This window comes from Ovis canadensis, chromosome 12, assembly GCF_042477335.2.
Source record: "Ovis canadensis isolate MfBH-ARS-UI-01 breed Bighorn chromosome 12, ARS-UI_OviCan_v2, whole genome shotgun sequence".
NCBI classification, from domain to species: Eukaryota; Metazoa; Chordata; class Mammalia; order Artiodactyla; family Bovidae; genus Ovis; species Ovis canadensis.
Genome location: NC_091256.1, coordinates 42,794,693 through 42,820,256, shown reverse-complemented (window position 1 = coordinate 42,820,256; position 25,564 = coordinate 42,794,693). Strand labels below are relative to the sequence as shown.

Below are 25,564 nucleotides of genomic sequence, written 5' to 3'. Positions count from 1 at the left end.
GATCCATATTAAGTGCTTCTAATACATATATATCCAATAATATATAAAAACAATTATATGCTGTAAACAAGTAGGATTTATCCCAGGTATGCAAGACTGATTCAACATTCAAAAGTCGTTTAATGTAACTCATCTCATCAACAGAGTAAAAAAGAAAAATTACTAGTTCCTAGTAATGGCACCCCACTCCAGTACTCTTGCCTGGAAAATCCCATGGGCAGAGGAGCCTGGAAGGCTGCAGTCCATGGGGTTGCAAAGAGCGACTTCACTTTCACTTTTCGCTTTCATACATTGGAGAAGGAAATGGCAACCCACTCCAGTGTTCTTGCCTGGAGAATCCCAGGGATGGGGGAGCCTGGTGGGCTGCCATCTATGGGGTCGCACAGAGTCGGACACGACTGAAGCAACTTAGCAGTAGACTAGGAATAGAGGGAACTTCCTCCACTTGAGAAAGAGCATCTACAAAAACCTAAAGTTAACATCAGACTTAATGGTGAGAAATTTGAGACTTTCCCACTAAGATTAGGAACAAGGCAAGAGTGTTCTATCTAGCCATACCCGTTCACAAGATACAAGATATTACTTACTAATTGAGCTGTGATCTGAATTTTTGAGCACCAGACCATATGTTGAAATCCTAACTCCCAAAAGTCATGTTATTAGTAGGTGGAATCTTTGGCAAATGATTAGGTCATGAGGATGTAGCCCTCATGAATGGGATTACTGCCCTAATAAAAAAGATCGTGCAGAGGTCCCTACCATCTTCCACTATGTGAAAATACAATGAGAAGTCTGTAACCTGAAAGAGAGTCCTCACTGAACCATACTGACATCCTGGTCTCAGAATTTCAGCCTCCAGAACTGTGAAAAATAAGTTTCTGTTGTTTATAAACTACCTGGTCTGTGATACTTCGTTACAGCAGTCCAATATCTTAGCCCAATAGACTAAGACAGCTAATGTAAGGTACAAGAAGAGGAAATAAGAGTTCAGATTGAGAAGGACTGCCTTCACAAGCATGTTAAAAATTACATTAATTGGCATTTTGAAAATATTTTAGTAACTTAAAAAAATTGTCATTAGAATAAGAGGAATGTTTACTTATATAATTATCTTACCTATGAGTGTAAGAATTATAATATCCCTTCCATTTTTTTAAAATAGCAGCTTTACTGAGATATAATTCACATACCATCTAGTTCACTCTTTCAAGATATACAGTTCAGTTTTTAATATATTCATAGATATGTGCACCCATTACCAGTCAGTTTTAGAACAATGACATTAGAATGGTTGATTCTTTCTTTTTGAACTTCGATTTTTAGGATTTTTAAAAAACCATTCTAACCTTTTACAAATGCCCAATTCAGTGACATTGCTGCTGGAGGAGACTCTTGAGCATCCCTTGGACAGCAAGGAGATCAAACCTAAAGGAAATCCTAAAAGAAATCAACCCTGAATATTCATTGGAAGGACTGATGCTGAAGCTGCAATACTTTGGCCACCTGATGCGAAGAGCTGACTCACTGGAAAAGACCCTGATGCTGGGAAAGATTGAGGGCAGGAGGAGAAGGGGCGAAAGAGGATGAGATGGTTGGATGGCATCATTGACTCAGTGGACGTGAGTTTGACCAAACGCCAGGAGACAGTGAAGGACACAGAAGCCTGGCGTGCCACAGTCCAGGGGGTCACAAAAGTCGCATGTGACTGAGTGAACAACAACAAAGAACATTCACAGTGCTCTGCAGCTATCACCCTCTCCATTATCAGAACTTTTAATCATTCCAAACAAAAACTTTGTACCCACTAGACATTAGCTTCCTATTCCTCTTCTCTCCTGACAAGTTCTTCCCAGCTCCTGGCAACCACCATTCTACTTTCTGTTTTTATGAGTTTGACTATTCTGCCTCCCTCATACATTTGAAATCATGCAATATTTGTCCTTCTGTATCTGGCTTATTTCACTTAGCATATAACATCTTCAGAGTTCACCCATGTTGTAGCACGTGTCATGGTTTCATAGTTTTGTTCCTTTTTAAGACTGAATGATATTCCACTGTCTGTATGCGCCACTTTCATTTATGTATCACCTGTCAGTGGATATTCGGGTTGATTCCACCTTTTGGCTGCTGTGAATAATGCTGCTGTGAACACTGGTGTGCAAATACTTGAGACCCTGTTTTCAATTATTTTGGGCGTATACCCAAAAGTGGAACTGCTGGGTTTTATGGTAATTAGGTTTTAATTTTCTGAAGAACTTCCATACTGTTTTCCACAAAGCTGTACCATTTTATATTTCCATCAGTAAGGTACAACTGTTCCAATTTTTTCATATCTTCACCAAGACTTGTTATTTCCTATTTTTATAACAGATATCCTAATGACTAGTGATGTTGAACATCTTTTCAGGCACTAATTAGCCATTTGTATAACTTCTTTTGAGAAATGTCTATTCAAATTTTTTCATCTTTTTAAATTGGGTTGGTTTTTCTGTTGTTGTTTAGTTGTAGGAGTTCTTTATATATTCTGAATATTAATCCCTATCAGATATATGCTTTGCAAATTTTTCTCCCATTCTGTGGGTTGTTTTTTCACTCTCTTAGTAGTGTCCTTTGATTTCACAAAAGTTTTAATTTTGATGACATCCAACTTATGTATTTTTGTTTGGTTGATATTTTAGTGATATTACAAATGGAATTTTTAAAATTCCTTTTCAGATTGTTTGTTTTTATTATATTGAAATGTGACTGATTTTTGTGTGTTGATTTCGCATCCTGCAACTTTGCTGAATGTATTTATTTGCTCTGTCAGATTTCTTTTTTTTCTTAGACTGAGGGTTTTCTACATAATAAGATTGTCATCTATGAACAGAAATGATTATACTTCTTTCTTTTCAACTTGGATGCCTTTTATTTCTCTTTCTTGCCCAGATTAACTGACTAGAACATCCAATACTATGTTGGAAAGTGGTAAAGGAGGCCTTTTTTATCTTATTCCTGATCTTATAGGAAAAGCTTTGTCTTTCAGCCCTGAAAATGATATTAGCTGTGGGTTTTTCATATAGGCCCTTATCATGTTGAGGAAGTTTGCTTCTGTTCCTAGTGTTCAGAATATTAATATCATGAAAGGATGTTGAGTTTTGTCAAATGCTTTTTCTATATCAATTATCCTAATCATGTGGCTTTTCTGCCTTCATTCTATGAATGTAGTATGTAACTCTGATTGACAGTCTTGTGTCTCTGGAATAAATTCCATTGGTCTTGATGTTTAATCCTTGTAATATATTGCTGAATTTGTTAACCACTATATTTTACTGTCATTTTTTTATAGTAACTTCTTTCCTTGCCAATTTCTTACCCAAAAGATGGTTCTCTTGCTACACAAATTGTTCTGTGACATAGAAAAACAATTAGGCATTCTCCAGTTTCATTATATAAAGGAAATAAATATAATTCTGTTAAAAATACCCAACAAAACATCAAAAAGGGAAATTGTGAGTTGTCATATCCAAATGGGACATGGATTGTCTCATATATAATTATTAACTATTTAATAAGCATTTATTGAGAATTTAGTATGTTCCAGGCAGTGTCAAAGTTGTTCTCAAGGTGTTTACAAATGTGGAAGGGGAGACTAGTTAACTGCTGATTACAATACAGTTTGATATAATATTATAATAGAGATATCCATGGGTGCTATATGATTACATAGGAGGGTAGCTAATTCAAAAAGAAGATGAAAGGAAAGTGTGTTATTGTCTCAAATGATAAGTAGGAATTATCCAGAAAAAGGAGAGGACTGTTTCATACAGAGGACTATCAATCATAATAACAATGAAAAAGCATACTATTTGAAAAACTACTAAGATTTCCAAGGTGGAGAATCTGTATGAAAAAGTATTGAGAAATGACATTTTTGAGATAAGGAAGGGCCAGTTTGTAGACGCGATTTAGGAGACTGAATGCTTCTTTATTTTTTTGAAAGAACTTGGGAATCATTGAAAGATTTTAAACCAGGAAGTCATATGAACAAATTTTTGTTTTAAACAGATAATCCTAGCAAAATGTGGACTATGGTTTGAAGGATGGAATGGAAATGGAGGGAAAGGAGACTAAAGGCAAAAAGACAGGAAATGATTGCATAAATCCAGGGGAAGTGACTGCATTAATCCAGGCCAGAAGCAATGAAGGTCTAGACTTAAACTGTGGCAGTGGAAATGGAAGAGGGAGACTGATTTTTAAAGTATTTAATAATTAGAATCGAAAGGTGTTGATGTTCAAATAGAAGTGTGAGGATGGGTTGTTGGAAATTAAATTGGTTGGCTTGATAAATTTGGAGGAAAGTGATCAGAGAATCAGTAGAGAACAGTAGTGAGAAGGAGTAGCAGGTGATATGAAGGAATGAAACTTAACGGAGTAGTAGTTTTTTTAACATGAGGGTGAAATAACGCTATCAGACAAGTCCAGAAAGTAAGCCATTTTATAAGACATTGCATAGCCTGGTCTCTTCCACAAGCCAATTTCTCTGGGGGACAGGAGACCAGGAGAGAATGAAAGACTGTTTTAGTTTAAAAGAGACCAAAAAATTTTAAAACCAAATGTATGACATAAACTTTAATTAGAGTGCAGATTGAAAAAGTAACTGTAAAACAGACATTATGGTACAATTTAGAAATTTGCATATTGAATAGATATTATATGTTCTTAGTGAATTTTTATGAATTTTAACAATATCATAATTATATTGGGATTATGTAGGAGAATGTCCTTATTTTTAGGAGATGCATGTTGAAGTATTTAGGGATGAATAATTGTAATGTCTGTAATTAAAGACAGGGATTTAGGAAAGAAGAAAAAAATGGCAAAACATTAATAATAGTTTGATACAGGTGGTGGGTATAGAGTTGTTTACTAAGCTTTCAGTTTCAGATTCAAACTTCAGCTTGCCATGCCAGCAGCTGTTTATGTAGCATTTGCATTGTATTAGATATTATAAGTAATCTAAAGATGATTTAGCCTATATGGGTGGATACGTGTAGGTTATATGCAAATATTACGGTATTTTATATAAAGGACTTGAGTGTCCTCAGATTTTGGTGTCTGCAGGTCCTGGAATCACTCTCCCCATGGATTCCGAGGGACGACATTTTCAATTCCTGATTAAATTTTAAAGTATAAGATCCTCAATTTTTGATAGTTTATTACCAGTGAGAAACTTTGTTTATGTAAAAATGTGAAAGCATTTTTCTCAGCCATTAAAAAACTTAAAACAATTGAAATTATAATTCCAAAAACTCATCCTTTTTAAATTGAACTGTAGTTGATTTACAATGTTATATTCATTTCAGGTGTACAACATAGTGATTCAATATTTATAGATTATATTCTATTTAATGTCATTACAAAATAATGACATATTTCCCTGTGCTGTATAATATATCCTGTTTATTTGTTTATAATTTTTATTGGTGTATAGTTGACTTACAATACTGTGAATTCGTTTCTTCTGTACAGCAAAGTGAATCAGTTATCCATCTACCCACTCTTTTTCAGATCATTTTCCCGTATAGGCCGTTGCACAGTATTGAGTAGAGTTTCCTGTGCTGTACAGTTAGTTATCTGTTTTACATAGAGTACTGTGTATATGTCAATCCCCATTTCCCAACTTGCCCTTCCCGTCTTACCCGATGGTGACCATAGTTTTTCTTTCTGAAGTTTTTTGTTTATGCGTTTTCGGCTGTGCTGGGTCGTTGCTGCTGCTCAGATTTTTCTCTAGCTGTGGCCAGCAGGGGCTGCTCTTCATTGCAGTGCTCAGGCTTCTCATTGCGGTGACTTCTCTTGTAGAGAAAAGGCTCTGGGGCTCGTGGGCTTTGGTAGCTGTACATGTTGCCTCGGTAGTTGTGGTCCCCAGGTTCTAGAGCACAGGCTTGTGGTGCACAGTCTTAGTTGCTCTGCGGCACGCGGGATCTCCCCAGACCAAGGATCGAACCCGTGTCTCCTGCGTTGGCAGGCGGCGTCTTTACCACTGAGCCACAGGGAAGCCTAAATCTGTTTTCTACATCTGTAACACCATTTCTGTTTTGTAGATAAGTTCATTTGTACCCTTTACATTTTTTAATTTTTATTTTCTAAGATTATTTATTTATTTTGACTGTGCTAGGTCTTCATTGCTGCAGTGGGCTCAGGCTTTCTCCAGCTGTGGCGAGCGTGGGCTACTCCTTGTTGAGGTCTGCCGGCTTCTCATGGTGGTGGCCTCTCTTGTTGTGGACCACAGGCTCTAGGCATGTGGGCTTCAGTAGTTGCAGCACACGGGTTCGGTAGTTGTGGCACATGGGCTTAGTTGCTCCACAGCCTGTGAGATCTTCCTGGATTAGGGATTGAACCTATGCTCCCTGAATTGGCAGGTGTATTCTTAACCACTAGACCCCCAGGGAAGCCCTGTACCCTTTTTTTAGATTCCACATATAAGCAATATCATATGGTATTAGTCTTTCTCTGTCTGACCTACTTCACGCCATATGACAATCTCTAGGTCCATCCATGTGGCAAATGGCATTATTATTATTATTTTTAATGGCTGAGCAATATTCCATTGTGTATATATATATCACATCTCCTTAAACCAGTTGTCTGTTGATGGGCACTTGGATTGTTTCCATGCCTTGGCTATTGTAAATGGTTCTGCCATGAACGTTGGGGTGCACGTATCTGTTCAAATTGTGATTTTTCTCTGGATACATGCCTAGGGGTGAGATTGCTGGGTCATGTGGTACCTCTGTTTTTAGTTTTCTAGGAAACCCCTGTACTGTTTTCCGCAGTGGCGGTACCAATTTACATTCCCGCCAACAATGTAAAAGGGTTCCTTTTTCTCCATGCCCTCTCCAGCATTTATTGTTTGTAGACTTCTTGATGGTGGCCATTCTGACTGGTGCTTATTTATTCTATATATAGTAGTTTGTGTCTCTCAATCTCATTCTCCTATTTCACCCCTCACTCCTTTCCCCACTGATAACCACTAGTTAGTAGTTTGCTCTCTGTATCTGTGAGTCTGTTTTTGTCAAACACATACCCTTTAATTGAAAAATATAATTGAAAAAAGATAATTTTCTCCCTCTTTTGGTGGTCCTTTCAAAGGCTGTGTTTCTCAACTTTAAAGGATAAGAAGTCTCAACAGGTGTGACTAAAATAAAAATAAAAAATAACATACTTTTAAAAGGTAATCTTAAATTTAAAAAGCAAATATCAGCTTTGTGAAATGACAGTATTATAACCAGTGAGATTTTCCCCAAGTTACCATGAGAACTAGTAAGAACATTCCCACTATCTAACACAAATTCAGCTGCATTCAACTTACCGTATTTCAGTGAGATAATAAGACAAATGCACAAAGGTGAATTGGGCAGAATGGTTCACTCAAGAATGAATATACTTAACAACAAAAACATTTAGAAACTACCTAAATGTCTACAGTTAGGGAGCTGGTTTAATAAACTATGATAAAGTTCTATAATGGATAATCAGCCACTAAAAATGAGAATGTAATAAATACTTTTTTGAGAATGAAAAGGTGCTCACAGTTTACTGTTGAGTGAAACATTAGATTAGAGGGCAACAGTAAGAGTAGTTAACTCTGCATGTTAGGATTTGAAGTAATTTTTACTTGGTCTCAACTTCTTTTTTTTTTTTGTCTTCAGTAATCATGTATGATTTTGATATTCATAAGGGAGATGGAACTGTTTTCATTTTAGGAAAACAAATGCAAACAACTGACCTGGAAAATTGTTTTCAGTAATTCTTTAAATTGTTTTCCGTAAGAATTAAGTAAGAATTTCAGTAAGTCTTTATTATTTAAAGAGCTCATTACAAATTGTTAAGAAAAAAATGGAAGATCCCAGTAGGGATGAGCAGAGAACCTGAACAGACAATTCAAAACATAGAAAACAGAGGTGATAAACAAGCATTAAGGATCACTATTCAGATTTACTTGTAAGCAAGGAACTGTACATTTAAATAATGAGCTAACATTTATTTGCTTATCAAACTAGAAGTTTGCCACCATGTTATTATAATAAATTAATAATTAATAAATATCAGTAAATTGTTACATCCCTTTGATAGTTTTCACAATTGAAGGTTATGTTGCAACCTGGAAAAATAGAGCATGTGAGTGAAATAGAATGAATGGTAGTTCATGTGCCACAACTAAGCCCAAATGCAGGCAAATAAATAAAGTAATTAAAGCAATAAATTTAAAAATTAATCTAGGAATTAAACAAACAAACAAAAAGAATATTGGGAAGGGGACGGGGGAAGTAAATTGCAAATATTATAACATTTCACTCTTAAAGACTTCAGCATGCCTCTCCTAAGAAAAAAGGTGTTCCCCTACATAACTCCCCTCCCCGCCGAAAAAGAATACTAGGGAAGTGTTCTGCATGTTCTTCCTTATAAATAATTTCTAGTTGTTGAATTTTTTTGTTTTGAATTTAAAATTAGAGTAAAATAATTTTATTTTCTTTTGCAGAGATAGCTGTAGCAGAATTTCACAAAAAAATCAAAGAAGCTTTTGAAGTGTTTGACCATGAATCAAATAATACAGTGGATGTGAGGTTTGGAGATGTTTCCTTCTAATTCTAAATTGCCGATACAACTGGTGAAATAGAAGATGGTTCATTTCTCTTTCTACATTCTTTGAATTTACTATGCTAAAGTATTTATGTTTCTGTGCTGGCCAAAAAGTCTTTTCTAGCTGCTGTTTTGTATCAGTACTGTTTCTTAGTCTTCATAATCTAGTGGAAAGACTATATGTCCACATTGCCTATTCTAATCTATAGACTAAATTCTGTGAATGAGACAAACTTGTATACTATAGCTTTAGTGCTGGACACACAGTTGACACTCAGTAAATATTAGTTTACTTTTACAATACATAGAATGTATTTACTTTTAGAATACATAGATATGTGGCATTCACTGGTGGCCTAGTGGTTAGAATTCTGAACTTTCACTCCCGTGGTTTGGGTTCATTTCCTGGACGGGGAATTGAAATCCCACAAACAGTGCAGTGTGGCAAAAAACAAAACCAAACCAAAAACCATAGCTATGTATTATCAGGCATAAATGGGATATTATAGAGAAGGATTAATAATTCTCAAACATGATGCACTCCTCAAGTAAAATAACAAAAAGAACCAAAACAAAAGAACATAAAAAGATGAGAAAAAAACACGAATACTGGTAGATTTAGAATAGAGGACAGGAGACAAAGAATAGTTTGAAAAAAAGAGGCAAAAGATAGAGGAGATTATGCATGTTGTAGAATCTGTGCCACACATGTACATCAAAGAAAGATAATGAAATCATCCTTCCAGGAAGCCAAGCTGATTGAGAAATATTTGATGTGATCACAATCTCAAGAGTTAGAACTCAGTATGGAGGCCAACAAAACAGTGGGAAATGATTTTTAAATGGTTTTGGCAAGAACCATTTGATGCTTGTAAACCAGCCCCATCACTTCCAGACTGGTCAGAGGACTAAATGCTTTAAATTTGAGCTAGACTGAATGAACAATATGAGTATGACCGATTGTAACTACAGTCATCCCTCAGTATCCACAAGGTATTGGTTCCAAGATACCCACCTCTACCCTCCTCCTCTCCACCCCACCCTTCATGGACTTCACAGGATAGTCTCCTGTTTTGAGGGGAGGCTTCCAAAAAGTAGCAGTAAAGAGAAAATCTCCCAAATCCCTTAGAGCAGTGATGCCTGCCATTTTTTTGGTGAAAGGGCCAATTCAGGGGACATAAACATGCTTATGAGGAGGGCATGACAGCCCACTCCAGTATCCTTGCCTGGAGAATCCCTTGGACAGAGGAGCCTGGTGGGCCACAGTCCATGGGGTCGCAGAGAGTCAGACATGACTAAAGCGGCAGAGCATACATGCAAACACGCTCATGGGCTTCCCTGGTGGCTCCGCTAGTAAAGAACCAGCGCACCCATGCAGGAGATGCGAGAGACTTGGGTTCTATCCCTGGGTTGGGAAGATCCCCTAGGAAATGGCAACACACCCCAGTATTGTTGCCTGGGAAATCCCATGGACAGAGGAGCCTGGCGGGCTATAGTCCATGGGGTCACAAAGAGTTGGACACAGCTGAGCGCACACGCACACACACACACACACACACACACGCTTATGGGACGCATCTTTCTTCCCACTCAGAATTAAAATAATTGTCCTGAGACCCAGCGGGAAAGTATATGTTCTCACTTAAATTGTCTGCTTTATAAAAGAAAGACAGTTACCAGGAAAATTGGCATAGTTTTTACCACTGAAATATCCAAGTGGTAGCAACATGGAATGATGCAATTTCTAGTCTTTATTCCTTCTGCTAATTCGTATAGCACTTTAAAGTTTACAGTGAGCATTCTCATGCTGCCAGTATCATTACTATCTGCTTTTTATAAATCAGCCAGGAAGCAAAGTGACTTGCCAAAGATGGAATAACAGGATAACGACGCAGTCGAAACTCAGATTAGTTTCTTCTGTTTGGGGCAGCTGTGCCTCAGCCCTGGGAGAGGCTCAGGGGACGTAGTGCTGAAGTAAAGTCTGGTCCTGCTTTTCTTAGCTTTAGCGGGCTCTTCTATTTGTAAAAACAGTTAATCTTGCTCAAATTTATTTTGGCTTATGGTTAAAAGTGAAGGTCTAAATAGACTCTCCTTTTCCAAATTACTAAGCCATTCCATTTATTTATCTCTTGAATTATTAGATTCATTTTATAATATACTACATTTTCTATAATTGCATCTGATTTGGGTTACGTATTCTGACCTATTGCCTTACCTCATGACCATATACTAGGACAAGTAGTGAAAGTGAGTGTTAGTCGCTCAGTCACGTCCAACTCTGCGACCCCATGGACCCCACCAGGCTCCTCTGTCCATGGAATTCTGGAGTGGGTTGCCATTCCCTTCTCCAGGGGATCTTCCAACCTGGGGATCGAACCCCGGTCTCCTGCATTGCAGGCGGATTCTGTACCTTCTCAACCACCAAGGAAGCCATGCTAGGACAATCCTACATTAATTGCTCTCAATTTATATAGTATGCTTTACTATCTGATAGAACTAGTCTCTTCATTACTCTTCTTTTTGAGCATTTTAATTAAGAATTGAAGGCAGGGGACTTCCCTGGTGGTCCAGTGGTTAAGACTTCACCTTCCAGTGTGGTTCGATTCATGGTTGGGGAGTTAAAATCCCACCTGCCTCGCAGCCCAAAAACCAAAAAGAAAACAGAAGCAATATTGTAACAAATTCAATAAAGACTTTAAACATTAAAATAAAAAAAAAAGAATTGAAGGCAGTATTCTGGGTAGATTGAGTAAAGAGGTGTCTGAATGGGGTAAGAGTTCCAGAGACAGAAATAGCTTGGCTTGGAAGAGAGAGTTGTTCCTTGAGAGACTTACTGGGCTTTTGACTGTTTCTGCCCTGTCGTGTGCTTGATCCCTCAGTGACGCTGTTTCTCTTGAAGGGCAGACCAGCACCCCTTATCTCGGCTTTGCATGAATTGGAAACTTTAATTTGAAATTTTATTACTTTAGGTGGAGTGGAGGTATGGTACTGTGACTGCCAGGCAGCCAGTGGGTTTTGTTTTGTTTTCGTTTTTTTTCATCATTGTGTAAAACGTTATTAAATGAGCTGTTTTCCTCCTGGCTCTGAGGGACAACCTGGGGACTGGAATCAGACTTTCTGAGTTCATTCCTAGCTTTGTCACTCTAACTTATTTACTTATTTACTCACTCTAACTTATTTGAAAGTGGAAGTGAAGTTGCTCAGTCGTGTCCAACTCTTTGCGACCCCATGGACTGTAGCCTAAAAGGCTCCTCCGTTCATAGGATTTTCCAGGCAAGAATGCTGGAGTGGGTTGCCATTTCCTTCTCCAGGGGATCTTCCCAACCCAGGGATCGAAGAGTAACTTATTTACTCTTATTTAAATAAGAGTAACTTATTTATTCTTTCTGTGCCTCAGTTTTTACATTTGCCACATAGGACTGATATAAGTTAGTAGGTCTCAAAATGGTTTGGAGAATCCTGTGTATCCCTAGGATTCTTTCAGGAGTCTGTGAAATCAAAGCTATTCTTGTAATAAATCGGAGACAGTATTTGCTATTTTCATTCTCATTTTTCACAAGTGTATATTGGAGTTTTTTCAAAAGCTGCATGTGTGATATTGCAACAGATTGAAGGCAGAGCCAGAAAGGAGAATCCAGCTGTCTTCTGTTAAGCCAGACGTTAAAGCAGACATGTACAACACTACCATTCTTCTAATTAAATTGATTTTTTGTTTTGGAAAATATAGTTATTTTTCACACACAAGAAATATTTATGTAAGCAAATATGGGACTTCCCTAGTGGCTCAGCAATGAAGAATCCACCTGCAATGCAGGGAAAGCGGGTTCAATCCCTGGGTCGGGAAGATCCTCTGGAGGAGGAAATGGCAACCCACTTAGTATTCTTGCTGGGGGAATCCCAAGGACAGAGGAATCTGGTGGGCTATGGTCCATGGGGTCATAAAGAGTCAGACACAACTGAAGCCACTGAGCACATATAATGAGTTTATTGTTATTTCTATGAATTTGACAGCAAGGAGATCAAACTAGTCAATCCTAAAGGAAATCAGTCCTGAATATTCATTGGAAGGACTGATGCTGAAGCTGAAACTCTAATACTTTGGCCACCTGATTCGAAGAACTGACTTATTGGAGAAGACCCTGATGCTGGGAAAGATTGAGGGCAGGAGGAGAAGGGGACGACAGAGGATGAGATGGTTGGATGGTATCACTGACTCGATGGACATGAGTTTGGACTTGCTGGACATGAGTTTGAGCAAGTTCAGGGAGTTGGTGACAGATAGGAAAGCCTGATGTGCTGTAGTCCATGGGGTTGCAAAGAATTGAATGTGACTGAGTAACTGAACTGAGCTGGATGAATAATAAACATTTTTAAACTTTGAGGTTTAATTTTTAATATTAAATGTAATTCACATAAACAAAAGCTCTTTGTGAGTCTGAATAACTTTTAAGAATGTAAAAGGGGTTCTGAGACCAAAAAGTTTGAGAACCACTGTTGTCAGTGGACATTTCTAAAGCTCTTAGAACAACATTAACTTAGAACAAATTAATTTGGGATTTAAAGCTTAGAACAATAGAACAATATTAGCTCATATTATTATTCTACTCTATATTCTTAAAGTAAATAATTTAGACTTGTTTTTCCTCTATTTAATCTGGATTAGCAATGTTATATTGTATTCTCCTAAGAACATTTTACTTAAAGCTGTGTGTTCTGTTTTGATCTTTTCAGTTCTGAAGCAGTTTGTTTTATTTTCCATTTTCCTTGTAAAATAGTTTTTGAAAGTTGCATCTTGAAAAACGTCATGGCAGGTTTTTAATAGTATTTTGCCTCATACAAGCATAAACCATTATACATTTTGACTTGCATACATTTTCCTGCTCTGTGTTCAGATTTCAATCAAAAGCATGACTGAAAATTAAATTTTTGACTAGATAATATATAAGGTAAAATTCTAAAGGTACAAAGAATATATAGTGATAGGTAGACTTTCACCTGGCTCTCTGGTTCCCCTTCCTAAAGGCAAGATTCATTATAATTTTCTCTAATACTTCCAGAGATAGTCCATGCAAGTACAGATGTGTGTGTATTTTTTATTTTGATAAATATACTTAACAAAATTTACCATTTTAACCATTTTTAAGTGTGTGTGGCTGTGTGTTAAGTCGCTCAGTCATGTCTGACTTGTTGTGACCCCGTGGACTGTAGCCCATCAGGCTCCTCTGTCCATGGAATTCTCTAGGCAAGAATACTGGAGAGGGGAGTGGGTTGCCATTCCCTTCTCCAGGGGATCTTCCCGACCCAGGGATCGAACTCAGGTCTCCCTCATTGTAGGCAGATTCTTTACTGTCTGAGCCACTAGGAAAGCTCTTTTAGGTGTATAGTTTAGTGATATTGAGTATATTTACATTATTTCCATCCATCTTCAGGACTTTTTTATTTTCCCAAACTGAAACTCCATACCCTTTAAACAGCACCTCCCCATTCTCCCTTCTCCTTAGCTCCTGGCAGCTACCATTCTACTTTGTGTCTCTATGAGTTTGACTATACTAGGTACCTCACTGTGTCTGGTTTATTTGACTTAGCATAATGTCTTCAGGGTTCTTCCTTGTTGTAACTCGTATCAGAATTCCATTCCTTAAGACTGAATAATATTCCACTGTGTGTATATAACACACTTTGTTTATTCAGCTCTCTGTCCATGGACATTTGGGTTGTTTCCACCTTTTGGCTCTTTGAATAATGCAAATTTTATGCAGTCCAGCAACCCCAGGTAGCCTTTTGCTAATGCAGAGAATCTCTTTTTCACTGCTATTATCTCAACTTAGCATGAGTCTTTGGGGCTCACAACACCCAGTATTCATCTATTTCACTGATAAGGAGACTTAAGTTTCTTAAGCAACTGGCAAGAACCTTGAGTGTATTAGATCTTGTCTAAAATTCAGTGAGAAGTATATGATAAGAACTTTTTGGTAATGATTTAGAAATAACTCTTAAGAGGATTGGAGGTGCCATAAATATTACTTCACTTTTAATACTATTTTTGAAGAGAGGTTAATATAGCATTTCACAGTTCATCTTTATCAGGTTGTAAAAGTGTGGGGAATATAGAGAAATTGCATGGACAGTTTCCCCAAGCAATTATTGTCAGAGAAAGCTTGGGGTCACTCAAAGAGCTTTTGAAAAACTGCATAGGTAAATAGATCTGCATTTGTGGCTTGGAGAAGTATATTATAAAAAGAGGAATGGGGTTGTTAGACCCACAGACCTGTTGATAGGGAGTGAATTTTTATAATTTTCTTCATACAGTGATAATTCACATGCATGAATAAAATGAATGATGAAATAAAACTGCATGAGTAACTTGGATAAATTTGAAAAATGTTAAGTTTAAAATATTACAAAAGAAAGTGAAAATTATGATGAAGGAGGAAAGAGACAGAACAGGCTCCATCTTGAAAGCAGGACTCCATCTTGGGCCAGACTGTGGACTTTGATCTATATGCCCAGTATCTATGGGAACAACATACTAACTGGAAAACCAGACCCCCAGATGGAAGAGCCCCAGGGCTCGTACCTACACTCTCCTGAGCCTAAAACAATATCCCAATTATCTGTGTAACCGAATAGAATCATAAATTCTATCTATTATGCTTACTGGGGTATGACCACAGGCCTATTGATAATTGTTCACTGTTAACTACCTAGGCTTAAGGCATAGAATCGGGTTAACTTTGATTGTATCTTTCTTTTCCTTTGTTCAGACTAGTTTCAGAGAATTTGGGGAGGTGGGTTTGAGCACGTACTCTTAGGGTATATAAGGTTATCACAAAAACTGGTCGGGGTCCTTGGCTAAGAGGAGACTCTGCCTTGGGCCCGCCGGTGTAATAAACTGCACTCCACTGTCTGCATTGTCCTTCTGAGTGAGTTTGTTTCCTGGAACGCATGGCTACAACAGTGAAAACCACATAATATAAATTTTAAATATACAAAGTGATAGTCTATTGTTTATGAAGACATCATTCATGAGCATGATAAACAGTATCCTTAGAGTAGTGGTTGCATCTGAAGATGGAGGGACAGGAATGATGAGCAGAACTTTAGCTGTTTCTGCAATGTTTTATTGTTAGGGAACAAATGTGGCAAAATGTTAACTTCTATTTAATCTTGGCATTGGATATATGAAATTTATAATTTTTTTTTTTTTTTGCCACATTGCAAAGCTTGTAGGATCTTAATTCCATGACCATGGATTGAACCCTGGCCCTTGGCAGTGAGACCCCAGAGTCCTAACCACTGGACCTCCAGGGAATTCCATGTAATCCTTTTTTCTTTACTTTTCTCTGAAATATTTCACAATTACACATAAAAATAAATAGTTTTAAAGGGTGATTTATATCTTATTATTTTACCATCTCACTTTCAAGTTGATTTGTAAAAACTTGGTTTGTTTGTAATAGCCCTTTTAATAAACTGTGATTAAAGAATCAGTTTTAAAAATTAGTTAAAGAAAGTTTAAAAAACTATCCCAAATTCTACTTCCTGAAGCTATTTATTTTTATGTGTCTTTATAGATGAAAGTTTGGTAATACAATGGCACTAACAGAAAAATAACACTCGGGTTCAGGCTGTCCTGTTCAGAGTACTTAATTGCCTGTTTTTAGGAGACCCTTTTTGTATTTTATATCTTTGGTGATCAACTTCACTTGATTCTGGCTGGTAGGTATCTGTCTTGTACTTATTGTGTTATCTAGATCAGGCGCAGAGTTTGCTGTGTGTCTACAAAAATTGGGAGCCAGAGGCTCTCAGATTATTGGTGGTCTTGGGAAGTGCTTTATTGACTATGCCAAAACCTTTGACTGTGTGGATCACAATAAACTGTGGAAAATTCTGAAAGAGATGGGAATACCAGACTACCTGACCTGCCTCTTGAGAAACCTATATGCAGGTCAGGAAACAACAGTTAGAACTGGACATGGAACAACAGACTGGTTCCAAATAGGAAAAGGAGTACGGCAAGGCTGTATATTGTCACCCTGCTTCTTTAACTTCTATGCAGAGTACATCATGAGAAACGCTGGACTGGAAGAAACAGAAGCTGGAATCAAGATTGCCAGGAGAAATACCAATCACTTCAGATATACAGATGACACCACCCTTATGGCGGAAAGTGAAGAGGAACTAAAAAGCCTCTTGATGAAAGTGAAAGAGGAGAGTGAAAAAGTTGGCTTAAAGCTCAACATTCAGAAAACGAAGATCATGGCATCTGGTCCCATCACGTCATGGGAAATAGATGGGGAAACAGTGGAAACAGTGTCAGACTTTATTTTTGGGGGCTCCAAAATCACTGCAGATGGTGACTGCAGCCATGAAATTAAAAGACTCTTACTCCTTGGAAGAAAAGTTATGACCAACCTAGATAGCATTTTCAAAAGCAGAGACATTACTTTGCCAACAAAGGTCTGTCTAGTCAAGGCTGTGGTTTTTCCAGTGGTCATATATGGAAAAGAGTTGGACTGTGAAGAAAGCTGAGTGCCGAAGAATTTATGCTTTTGAACTGTGGTGTTGGAGAAGACTCTTGAGAGTCCCTTGGACTGCAAGGAGATCCAGTCAGTCCATTCTAAGGGAGATCAGCCCTGGGATTTCTTTGGAAGGAATGATGCTAAAGCTGAAACTCCAATACTTTGGCTACCTCATGCGAAGAGTTGACTCATTAGAAAAGACTCTGATGCTGGGAGGGATTGGGGGCAGGAGGCAAAAGGGACGACAGAGGGATGAGATGGCTGGATGGCATCACTGACTCGATGGACATGAGTTTGAGTGAACTCCGGGAGTTGGTGATGGACAGGGAGGCCTGGCGTGCTGCGATTCATGGGGTCGCAAAGAGTTGGACACGACTGAGTGACTGAACTGAAGTGAACAGGGAGTGTACTACCTGGGGCCTCTGGGCATATAATTCCTGTGACCTCTGGGTGTGTACCCTCTGTGGTTTCCAAGTTTGGACAGCTTCAGCCTCAATGTGTTCTCCTTAGCTTAGGAAATAACATATTGGATTCATTTGAAAACTGTCCACGTTATTAAGTGTGGAAGACTTAATACAAATACATAACAAAGAACAGTTCATGGCAGTATCTTCATTAGCTTTGAAAGTTAGAGGGAACACAAACCCAAGAAGCATTAATTACCATGTACTCAGATAGCTACAGGCATATTTGGAAATCTGGCTCCCTCTTATTCTGTTGCTTACACTCTTTCAGGCTGCATGGGACCAAAATAATCCTTATGCTTTTTCAGTTAGTCCAAGTGTATTGTAAGGATATACTTGGAAATGAATGGTATAAGAAGTAATTATTTCTTAAATTCATAAGGAATAAGTAAACAACTGCAGTGGTATTCAGTCCTCTTAGCCCACTGGAATGACATTTGTTGCAAAGGGACCATAGGGCTCCAGTGTTTTGGCAGTCCACTTCAACTCTAGTAGCCCAACATGCTGGGGATTTTACTCATATGCTTCTTTTTAGAATTTTTTTATTTTATACTGAAATATAGTTGATTTGATATGTATCATTGGAAGGACTGATGCTGAAGCTGAAGCTCCAATACTTCGATCACATGATGCAAAGAGCTGACTGATTAGAAAAGACCCTGATGCTGGCAAAGATTGAGGACAGGAGGAGAAGGGGATGACAGAGGAAGAGATGGTTGGATGGCATCACCAACTCAATGGGCATGAATTTGAGCAAACTCTGGGAGATAGTGAATGACAGGGAAGCCTGGTGTGCTGCAGTTCATGGGGCTGAAAAGAGTGAGACATGACTTAGCGACTGAACAACAGTAGTTGATTCACAATGTTGTATTAGTTTCAGCAAACTGATTCAGTTATACCTATACATACATCTATTCTTTTTCAGATTCTTTTCCCTTATAAGTTATTATAGAATATTGAGTAGAGTTCCCTACAGGTCCTTGTTGGTGATCTATTTTATATAAGTAGTGTGTATATGTTAATCCCAAACTCCTAATTTATCCCTCCCCACCACCTTTCCCCTTTGTTTATTCATATGCTTCCGTGCCTTCTCTTCCAGATTCTTCTTACTACTTTGCTGCTAATTTAACCTCCACTGTGTGTCTCCTGTTCCTTTGCTTCTATTTGCTTATGGCTTTTGATTCCTTCTGATTCTGCTTATTGCTTCCTATATGTTTTTCCTCTTCCATCTCTCTGTCATCTGTGTCCCTCTCTGTCTTCCTTTAAAACTCCCAACGAAGGAGAGAGAAAAATTTGCTTTTGCTGTTTGTCAATACTGAGTGGAGATTACTTTTGTTGAGCAGAGCTCTTACAGTAAGCAACTTCATAGGCCTTGCTTTTGTGGGCCTATAGAGAGAGATCATTTTTGGGTGAAGTAGCCATCTCCGGTTAAAGCAGCTGTGCCTAGGGAGGCAGTCCAAGTGGTACAAAGCATAACAACCTGTCCATTAAGAAACTCAGGAGGACTGTGGATTTGTCAGGTCCTTCAAATCCTGATGAGGTTGTACAAGCCTATTATTAGTCTATTCCAACCCAATTTCTAGGCCACTTGGAGCTCTGTGTTAAACTCACTGGTTTCTTAACACTCCCCTTCCTTGATACTGCTAATGATTCATGTCAGGGTGATCCACTATAGTGGAGACTGTGGGGTCTAATTCTGTTTCCTTGCTTCCTGAGCACATAGCTACACTGTGCTTCCTAGACTCTCTTAAAGATAGAGGGAGGCTTGGAATGTGACTGAGCTTTGGGCAGGGGGATGTAGGTGGAATTTTTGTGCACCGCTTCTAGGTCTGATCCATGAAAGCTTCCATATGTGACCCTTCAGGCTTTTTCCCCTTCTAGCTTGAGACAGACAAGTGGAGTGACCGAAAGCCATGCATTGGGAGGGGTAGATCCATACGACGGAATGAGCTGCGCTTCTCAGTGATTTTTCTTTGAGGAAGGCCTCCTATTTTGAGAAAAACTCATTTTGAATTTAACATAAGCCACTTCCGTGACAGTAGCATTATGTCACTGGGTGTTGGAGTTTGTTACGCCAGTGACCATTTCCCTCACAGATTGTTGTTATTGAATATTCTTCATAGGAACTCAAGGAAGGGTTTGGGTCTCCTAGATATCTTACTAAGCTGTGTCCTAGGCTGAATGAAGTTGTTTGGGAGGGCACCACCTTCAGAGGGGGCTGCTGGGGTAGAGAAGAAGAGCCATCATTGTTTTGCTACTCCATCAAACATGGCATGAAGAATATCTCCCTCTAAGACTTCTTCTACAAATTGCAGGCTACGTATATCAGATTCAGTGTTTGAAATTGCCCTCAATTTAATTGGAGGACAAAGCAGTAGCTCATGGTTCTACCTTGTTACACAGAGCAAGTAACTTTGAACAGTAGTCAGTTGCAGCAGTGGGATTCAGCATTCTATATATTCTAGACAGGGTGAGTGCCAGAAAGCTCATTCATTTTATCTACAGAGATAATAAGGCAAGATGTCTAAACTGTTCTTTCCCTGGGGGGAGGTGAGAAAAACTGTACCCATGTGGGTTCTATTCAGGTGGCTATGAAAGGGAAAAGATTCGGTTACAATAGCAGGGTCCCAAGGAACATGGGAATTCATTATTTTTGTCTTCGAAAGGTTCAGAAACAAGTGTTTAGAGATGCCAGTGTACAATGCAGTACTGAAGCCAGGCCGGAAGCCATGGTGTAAGCACTGTAATTTAAGTCAACTCTTGGTTAATTTAAGTGCATGTTAGTCATACCAGCTCCTAACCCTTTGCCTTCTTCTATTTTAGTTTTCGAATTGCTGAGAAGTGACGAGCAAACGTCTACTTTATTTCTGAAAACTACTGATGTATTTTATAATAGTTTCTGACCTTCCTCTGAGAGCTCATTTTAGGCTTTTCTTTGCTAACTTTAAGTTAAATATTTATATTTTTACCTGAAAGTTTATATTTCTTGTCTCTCTTAAGTTATAAATTTATTGAAGACAAATGTATCTAATATTTGGGCTATGTAATATGTACAACACTGTCTTTGTGTATATACAGCATTGATGATGTTAGCAGAAGGTATGTAACTAGCTGTGAGGAGTTATTAGGAAATGAAAGTGTTAAGGTGTGTTAGGGGCCAGACAGTGAGTGATTGCTTGGTGCCCTAAGGCGACTGGATTTGGTTATACAGGAAAAATAAATCCATAAATGTTGAAAAGTGATAAGATCAGACTTGAGTTTTTAGAAAGGAGACTAGCTGCAGGATGGGGGAGAGGTTGGCGCATGGACTGGAGCAGTGGTTCTTAGTGCTGGGTGCTAGGGAGTTAAAAACCACAGAAAAAATGGCAGAGATTTGCCCCAGGGACTTGAAGAACAAACTTCAACGCTACAAAGTCTCACAGTATCAGGTGTAGACAAGGGTATAATGGAGCAAGAGGGATTCCCATACTCTGCGAAAAGGAATCTTAATTAGAGCTTGGGAAAAATTTTGGATGACCCTATCTATGTGGTGGTCTTACAGCGCTGCCCACAAGCCCCATTTGTTAGGACTGAAAACAGAAGAGCAGCGGAGAGCTCCCCAAGCTAACAAAGCCTGGTGGCTTTCTGAGCACTGGCCTCAAGCCAGGCAGAAATAAGGATGTCTCTAGGGGCATGCGTGGACAGTAGCAGTGCCTTAGCCACACCCACACAGGTAATGATCTCTTTTGATAACTAAGCTTTCTGTGGCATTCATGCTGATCTCTGTATTCTGCTAAGTTATCTGCTTCCCTGAGGCTGCTGCTCCTGCTGCTGCTAAGTCGCTTCAGTCGTGTCCGACTCTGTGCGACCCCATAGACGGCAGCCCACCGGGCTCCCCCGTCCCTGGGATTCTCCAGGCAAGAACACTGGAGTGGGTTGCCATTTCCTTCTCAAATGCATGACAGTGAAAAGTGAAAGTGAAGTCGAGTAGCCATGTCCAACTCTTCGCGACCCCATGGACTGCAGCCTACCAGGCTTCTCTGTCCCTGGGATTTTCCAGGCAGGAGTACTGGAGTGGCGTGCCATTGCCTTCTCCGTCTCCCCTGAGGCAGTGACCTGAAATGCCCTAGCCGCCTAGGTTGGGAGAAGGGTAAAAAGAATTAAGAGTGGAAGAACCTCCATTATTGTTCTAAACTATCCCACTGCGTAAGTGTCTTCCATGTAAAACATAAAACAACAACAACTTCTACCCAGTAACACCCAGGCTGTGTTCTGTGTCTTTCTCTTCATAGCCAAGAATTTTAATAAGAAAAGGAGTTTACTTTGATGATAACCATCACTCTGTTCATTCTTCAACATGCAATTTATTATTTAACTTCTATCTCTCAACCCTATTCCCATTCTAACTGTGTTGCCTGAGGTCATACTGTCTTATGCCTTGTTTTCCATGACATCACCTTTTGTTTTCATCCAATGTCTCTGACTGTTCCTTCCTAGTTTCTTTTGGGGTCAACTATCCCTCTATTTTCCCAAAGAAAGGCAGTGCCAAAGAATGTTCAAACTACTGCACAAGTACACTCATTTCACATGCTAGCAAAGTAACGCTCAAAAATTCTCCAAGCCAGGCTTCAACAGTACATGAACCGTGAACTTCCAGATGTTCAAACTGGATTTAGAAAAGGCAAAGGAGCCAGAGATCAAATTGCCAACATCTGTTGGATCATCAAAAAACAAGAGAGTTCCAGAAAAACATCTACTTCTGCTTTATTGACTATACCAAAGCCTTTGTCTGTGTGGATCACAACAAACTATAGAAAATTCTTAAAGAGTTGGGAATACCAGACCACCTTACCTGCTTCCTAAGAGATCTGTATGCAGGTCAAGAAGCAACGATTAGAACTGGATACGGAGCAACAGACTGGTTCTAAATAGGAAAAGGAGTACGTCAAGGCTGTATATTGTCACCCTGCTTACTTAACTTATATGCAGAGTACATCATGTGAAATGCCAGGCTGGATGAAGCACAAGCTGAAATCAAGATTGCCAGGAGAAATATCAATAACCTCAGATATGCAGATGACACCACCCTTATGGCAGAAAACGAAGAAGAACTAAAGGGCTTCTTGATGAAAGTGAAAGAGAAGAATCAAAAAGCTGGCTTAAAGCTCAGCATTCAGAAAACTAAGATCATGGCATCCAGTCCCATCACTTCATGACAAATAGAAGGGGAAACAAAGGAAACAGTGAGAGACTTTATTTTTTTGGCCTCCAAAATCACTGCAGATTGTGACTGCAGCCATAAAATTAAAAGATGCTTACTCTTTGGAAGAAAAACTATGACCAACTCAGACAGCATATTAAAAAGCAGACATTACTTCGCCGACAAAAGTCAAAGCTATGGTTTTTCCAGTAGTCATGTTTGGATGTGAGAGTTGGACTATAAAGAAAGCTGAGCCCCGAAGAACTAATACTTTTGAACTGCGGTGCTGGAGAAGACTCTTGAGAGTCCCTTGGACTGCAAGGAGATCAAACCGGTCAATCCTAAAGGAAATCAGTCCTGAATATTCTTTGGAAGGACTGATGCTGAAGCTGAAGCTCCAGTACTTTGGCCACCTGATGTGAGGAACTGACTCAATGGAAAAGACCCTGACGCTGGGAAAGATTGAAGGCAGGAGGAGAAGGGGATGACAGAGGATGAAATGGTTGGATGGCATCACCGACTAGATGGGCATGAGTTTGAGCAAGCTCCAGGAGTTGGTCATGGACAGGGAAGCCTGGTGTGCTGCAGTCCATGGGGTCACAAAGAGTCAGACATGACTGAGAGACTGGACTGAACTGAACTGATCCCTCCATTTGACTTATTAATGTCCACCAGAGATTCATCTCCTTCCGTCTTTTTACTTTCCACCCTTTTCTGGGAAACCTCATTTACACCTAAATTTCAAGCTCAACCTAGAAAAAATTTAAAGTCTATACATGAGGAGGGCATGGCAGCCTACTCCAGTATTCTTGCCTGGAGAATCCCATGGACAGAGGAGCCTGGCAGGCTGCTGTCCATAGGGTTACACAGAGTTGGACATGACTGAAGTGACTTAGCACACACAGATGCACGCAGGCACAATTCTTAGGTCAAAGGGGAGATTTTAGGACAATGAAATTGAAAACATCAAGAAAATATCTGTAATGGAGATGAGATATGAAAATGGAAATGACAGCAGAATCTATGTGCTGCAACCAACTTCAAATGCCTATGTAAAGAAAAACAAAAGACATAAAAAAATGAATAGAACTTTCAACTCAAAAAGCTAAAGGAAAAAGGTAAGCTGAGAGAAAGCAAAAGGGAGGAATTAGAAAAGATAAAAACAGAATTAATGGGACTGGAAAACAGGGAAATAGTCGAAACTAGTGAATAAAATGAAAAGCCGGATTTTTATAAAAGGCTTAAAAAAAACACAATAAACCACTGGCAATTTTTTTTTTTTAAGGAAGCACAAATGCACTGGTGACTTGGGAGGAATAACCATCAAAACAAAGGAAAATTTAAAATATCATAAGAGAATGGTATGTTCAATTTTATAAGCAAATTTGAGAATCCAAATGAAAAAAGCAACTTTCCAGTTAAAAATTATTTGTCAAAGCTTGTTCTAGTCTTGTGTACCTGAGTTGGAACACTTAATACTGTTAAGATGGTAGTACTCCCCAAATTAATCACCAGATTCAACACAATCCCTATCAAGCTGCATCTTTTTTTCCTTCAGTAATTGACAGCCTTTTTCTAGAATTCATATGGAGGGACTTCCCTAGTGGTCCAGTCGTTAAGAATCCACCTGCCAATGCAGGGAACATGGGTTCAATCCCTGGGCTGGGAACTAAGATCCCACATATGTGGGAAAACTAAGCTCCTGTGCCACAGCTACTGAAGCCTGCGCATCCTAGAGCTCTTGCTCACGACAAGAGAAGAGAGGCCACCGCAGTGAGAAGCCTGCACATCACAACTTGAGAATAGCCCTGGCTCGCCGCAACTAGAGAAAACCTGTGCACAGCAGCAGAGAGCCCGTGCGCCACAACGAAGACCCAGTGCAGCCACAAATAAATAAATAAATAGCTTTTAAACACTCCTATGGAACTGCAAGGGTCCTAGAATAGTCAAAAACAATCTTGAAAAAGAACAAAGTTGAACTCACACTTCTTGATTTCAAAATTTACTATGACACTACAGTAATCAAGATTCTGTGATACTGGCATATGGTATAAGGCTAGATATGTAGATTAGTGGAATAGAGTTGAGAATCTAGAAACCCTTGCATTTATGGTCAGTTGATCTCCAATGAAGTTGGCAAGTCAATTCAATGGAGAACGTATACGCTTTTCAACAAATAATGCTGGTACAACTTGATATCCACAGGCAAATGAATGAAGCTGGACTCCTATAGCATACCATATATAAAAGTTAACTAAAAATAGAGGAAAAAACATACATGTAAGAAATAAAACTATAGCACTGTTGAAAGAAAACACAGGCATAAGTCTTTATGACCAAGGATTAAGCAGTAGTTTCTTAGATATGACAAGTAAAGCATAAGCAACCAAGGGAGGAAAAACAGGTAAGTGGGACTTCATCAAATGTGAAAACTTACGTGCTTCAGTGGACATAATAAAATAAAAAGACAGCCACAGAATGGGAGAAAATATTTGCAAATTACATATCTGATAAGGGTCCAGCATCCAGAATATATAAGAACTCTTATATCTCAATAATAAAAATACAAATAACCCACTTATAAAGTGGGCAAAAGATCTGAATAGCTATCTCCCCAAAGAACACATGTAATGGTTAACACACACCTGAATTCCCTTGTAGCTCAGTCGGTAAAGAATCTGCCTGCAGTGCAGGAGACCCAGGTTTGATCCCTGGATTGGGAAGATCCCCTGGAGAAGGAAATGGTAACCCACTCCAATATCCTTGCCTGGAAAATC

General features: G+C 38.9%; 1 protein-coding gene across 2 annotated transcripts in view; it reads left to right on the top strand.

The window, feature by feature from the left end:
• EFCAB2 (EF-hand calcium binding domain 2) overlaps positions 1–25,564 on the top strand; it is a 145,933-nt gene that overhangs the window by 40,549 nt on the left and 79,820 nt on the right. For both annotated transcript variants that reach the window (XM_069545502.1, XM_069545501.1), the window contains exon 2: positions 8,522–8,606. In XM_069545502.1, coding sequence (XP_069401603.1) covers positions 8,522–8,606 — 85 coding nt within the window. The remainder of the gene's footprint in view (positions 1–8,521; positions 8,607–25,564) is intronic.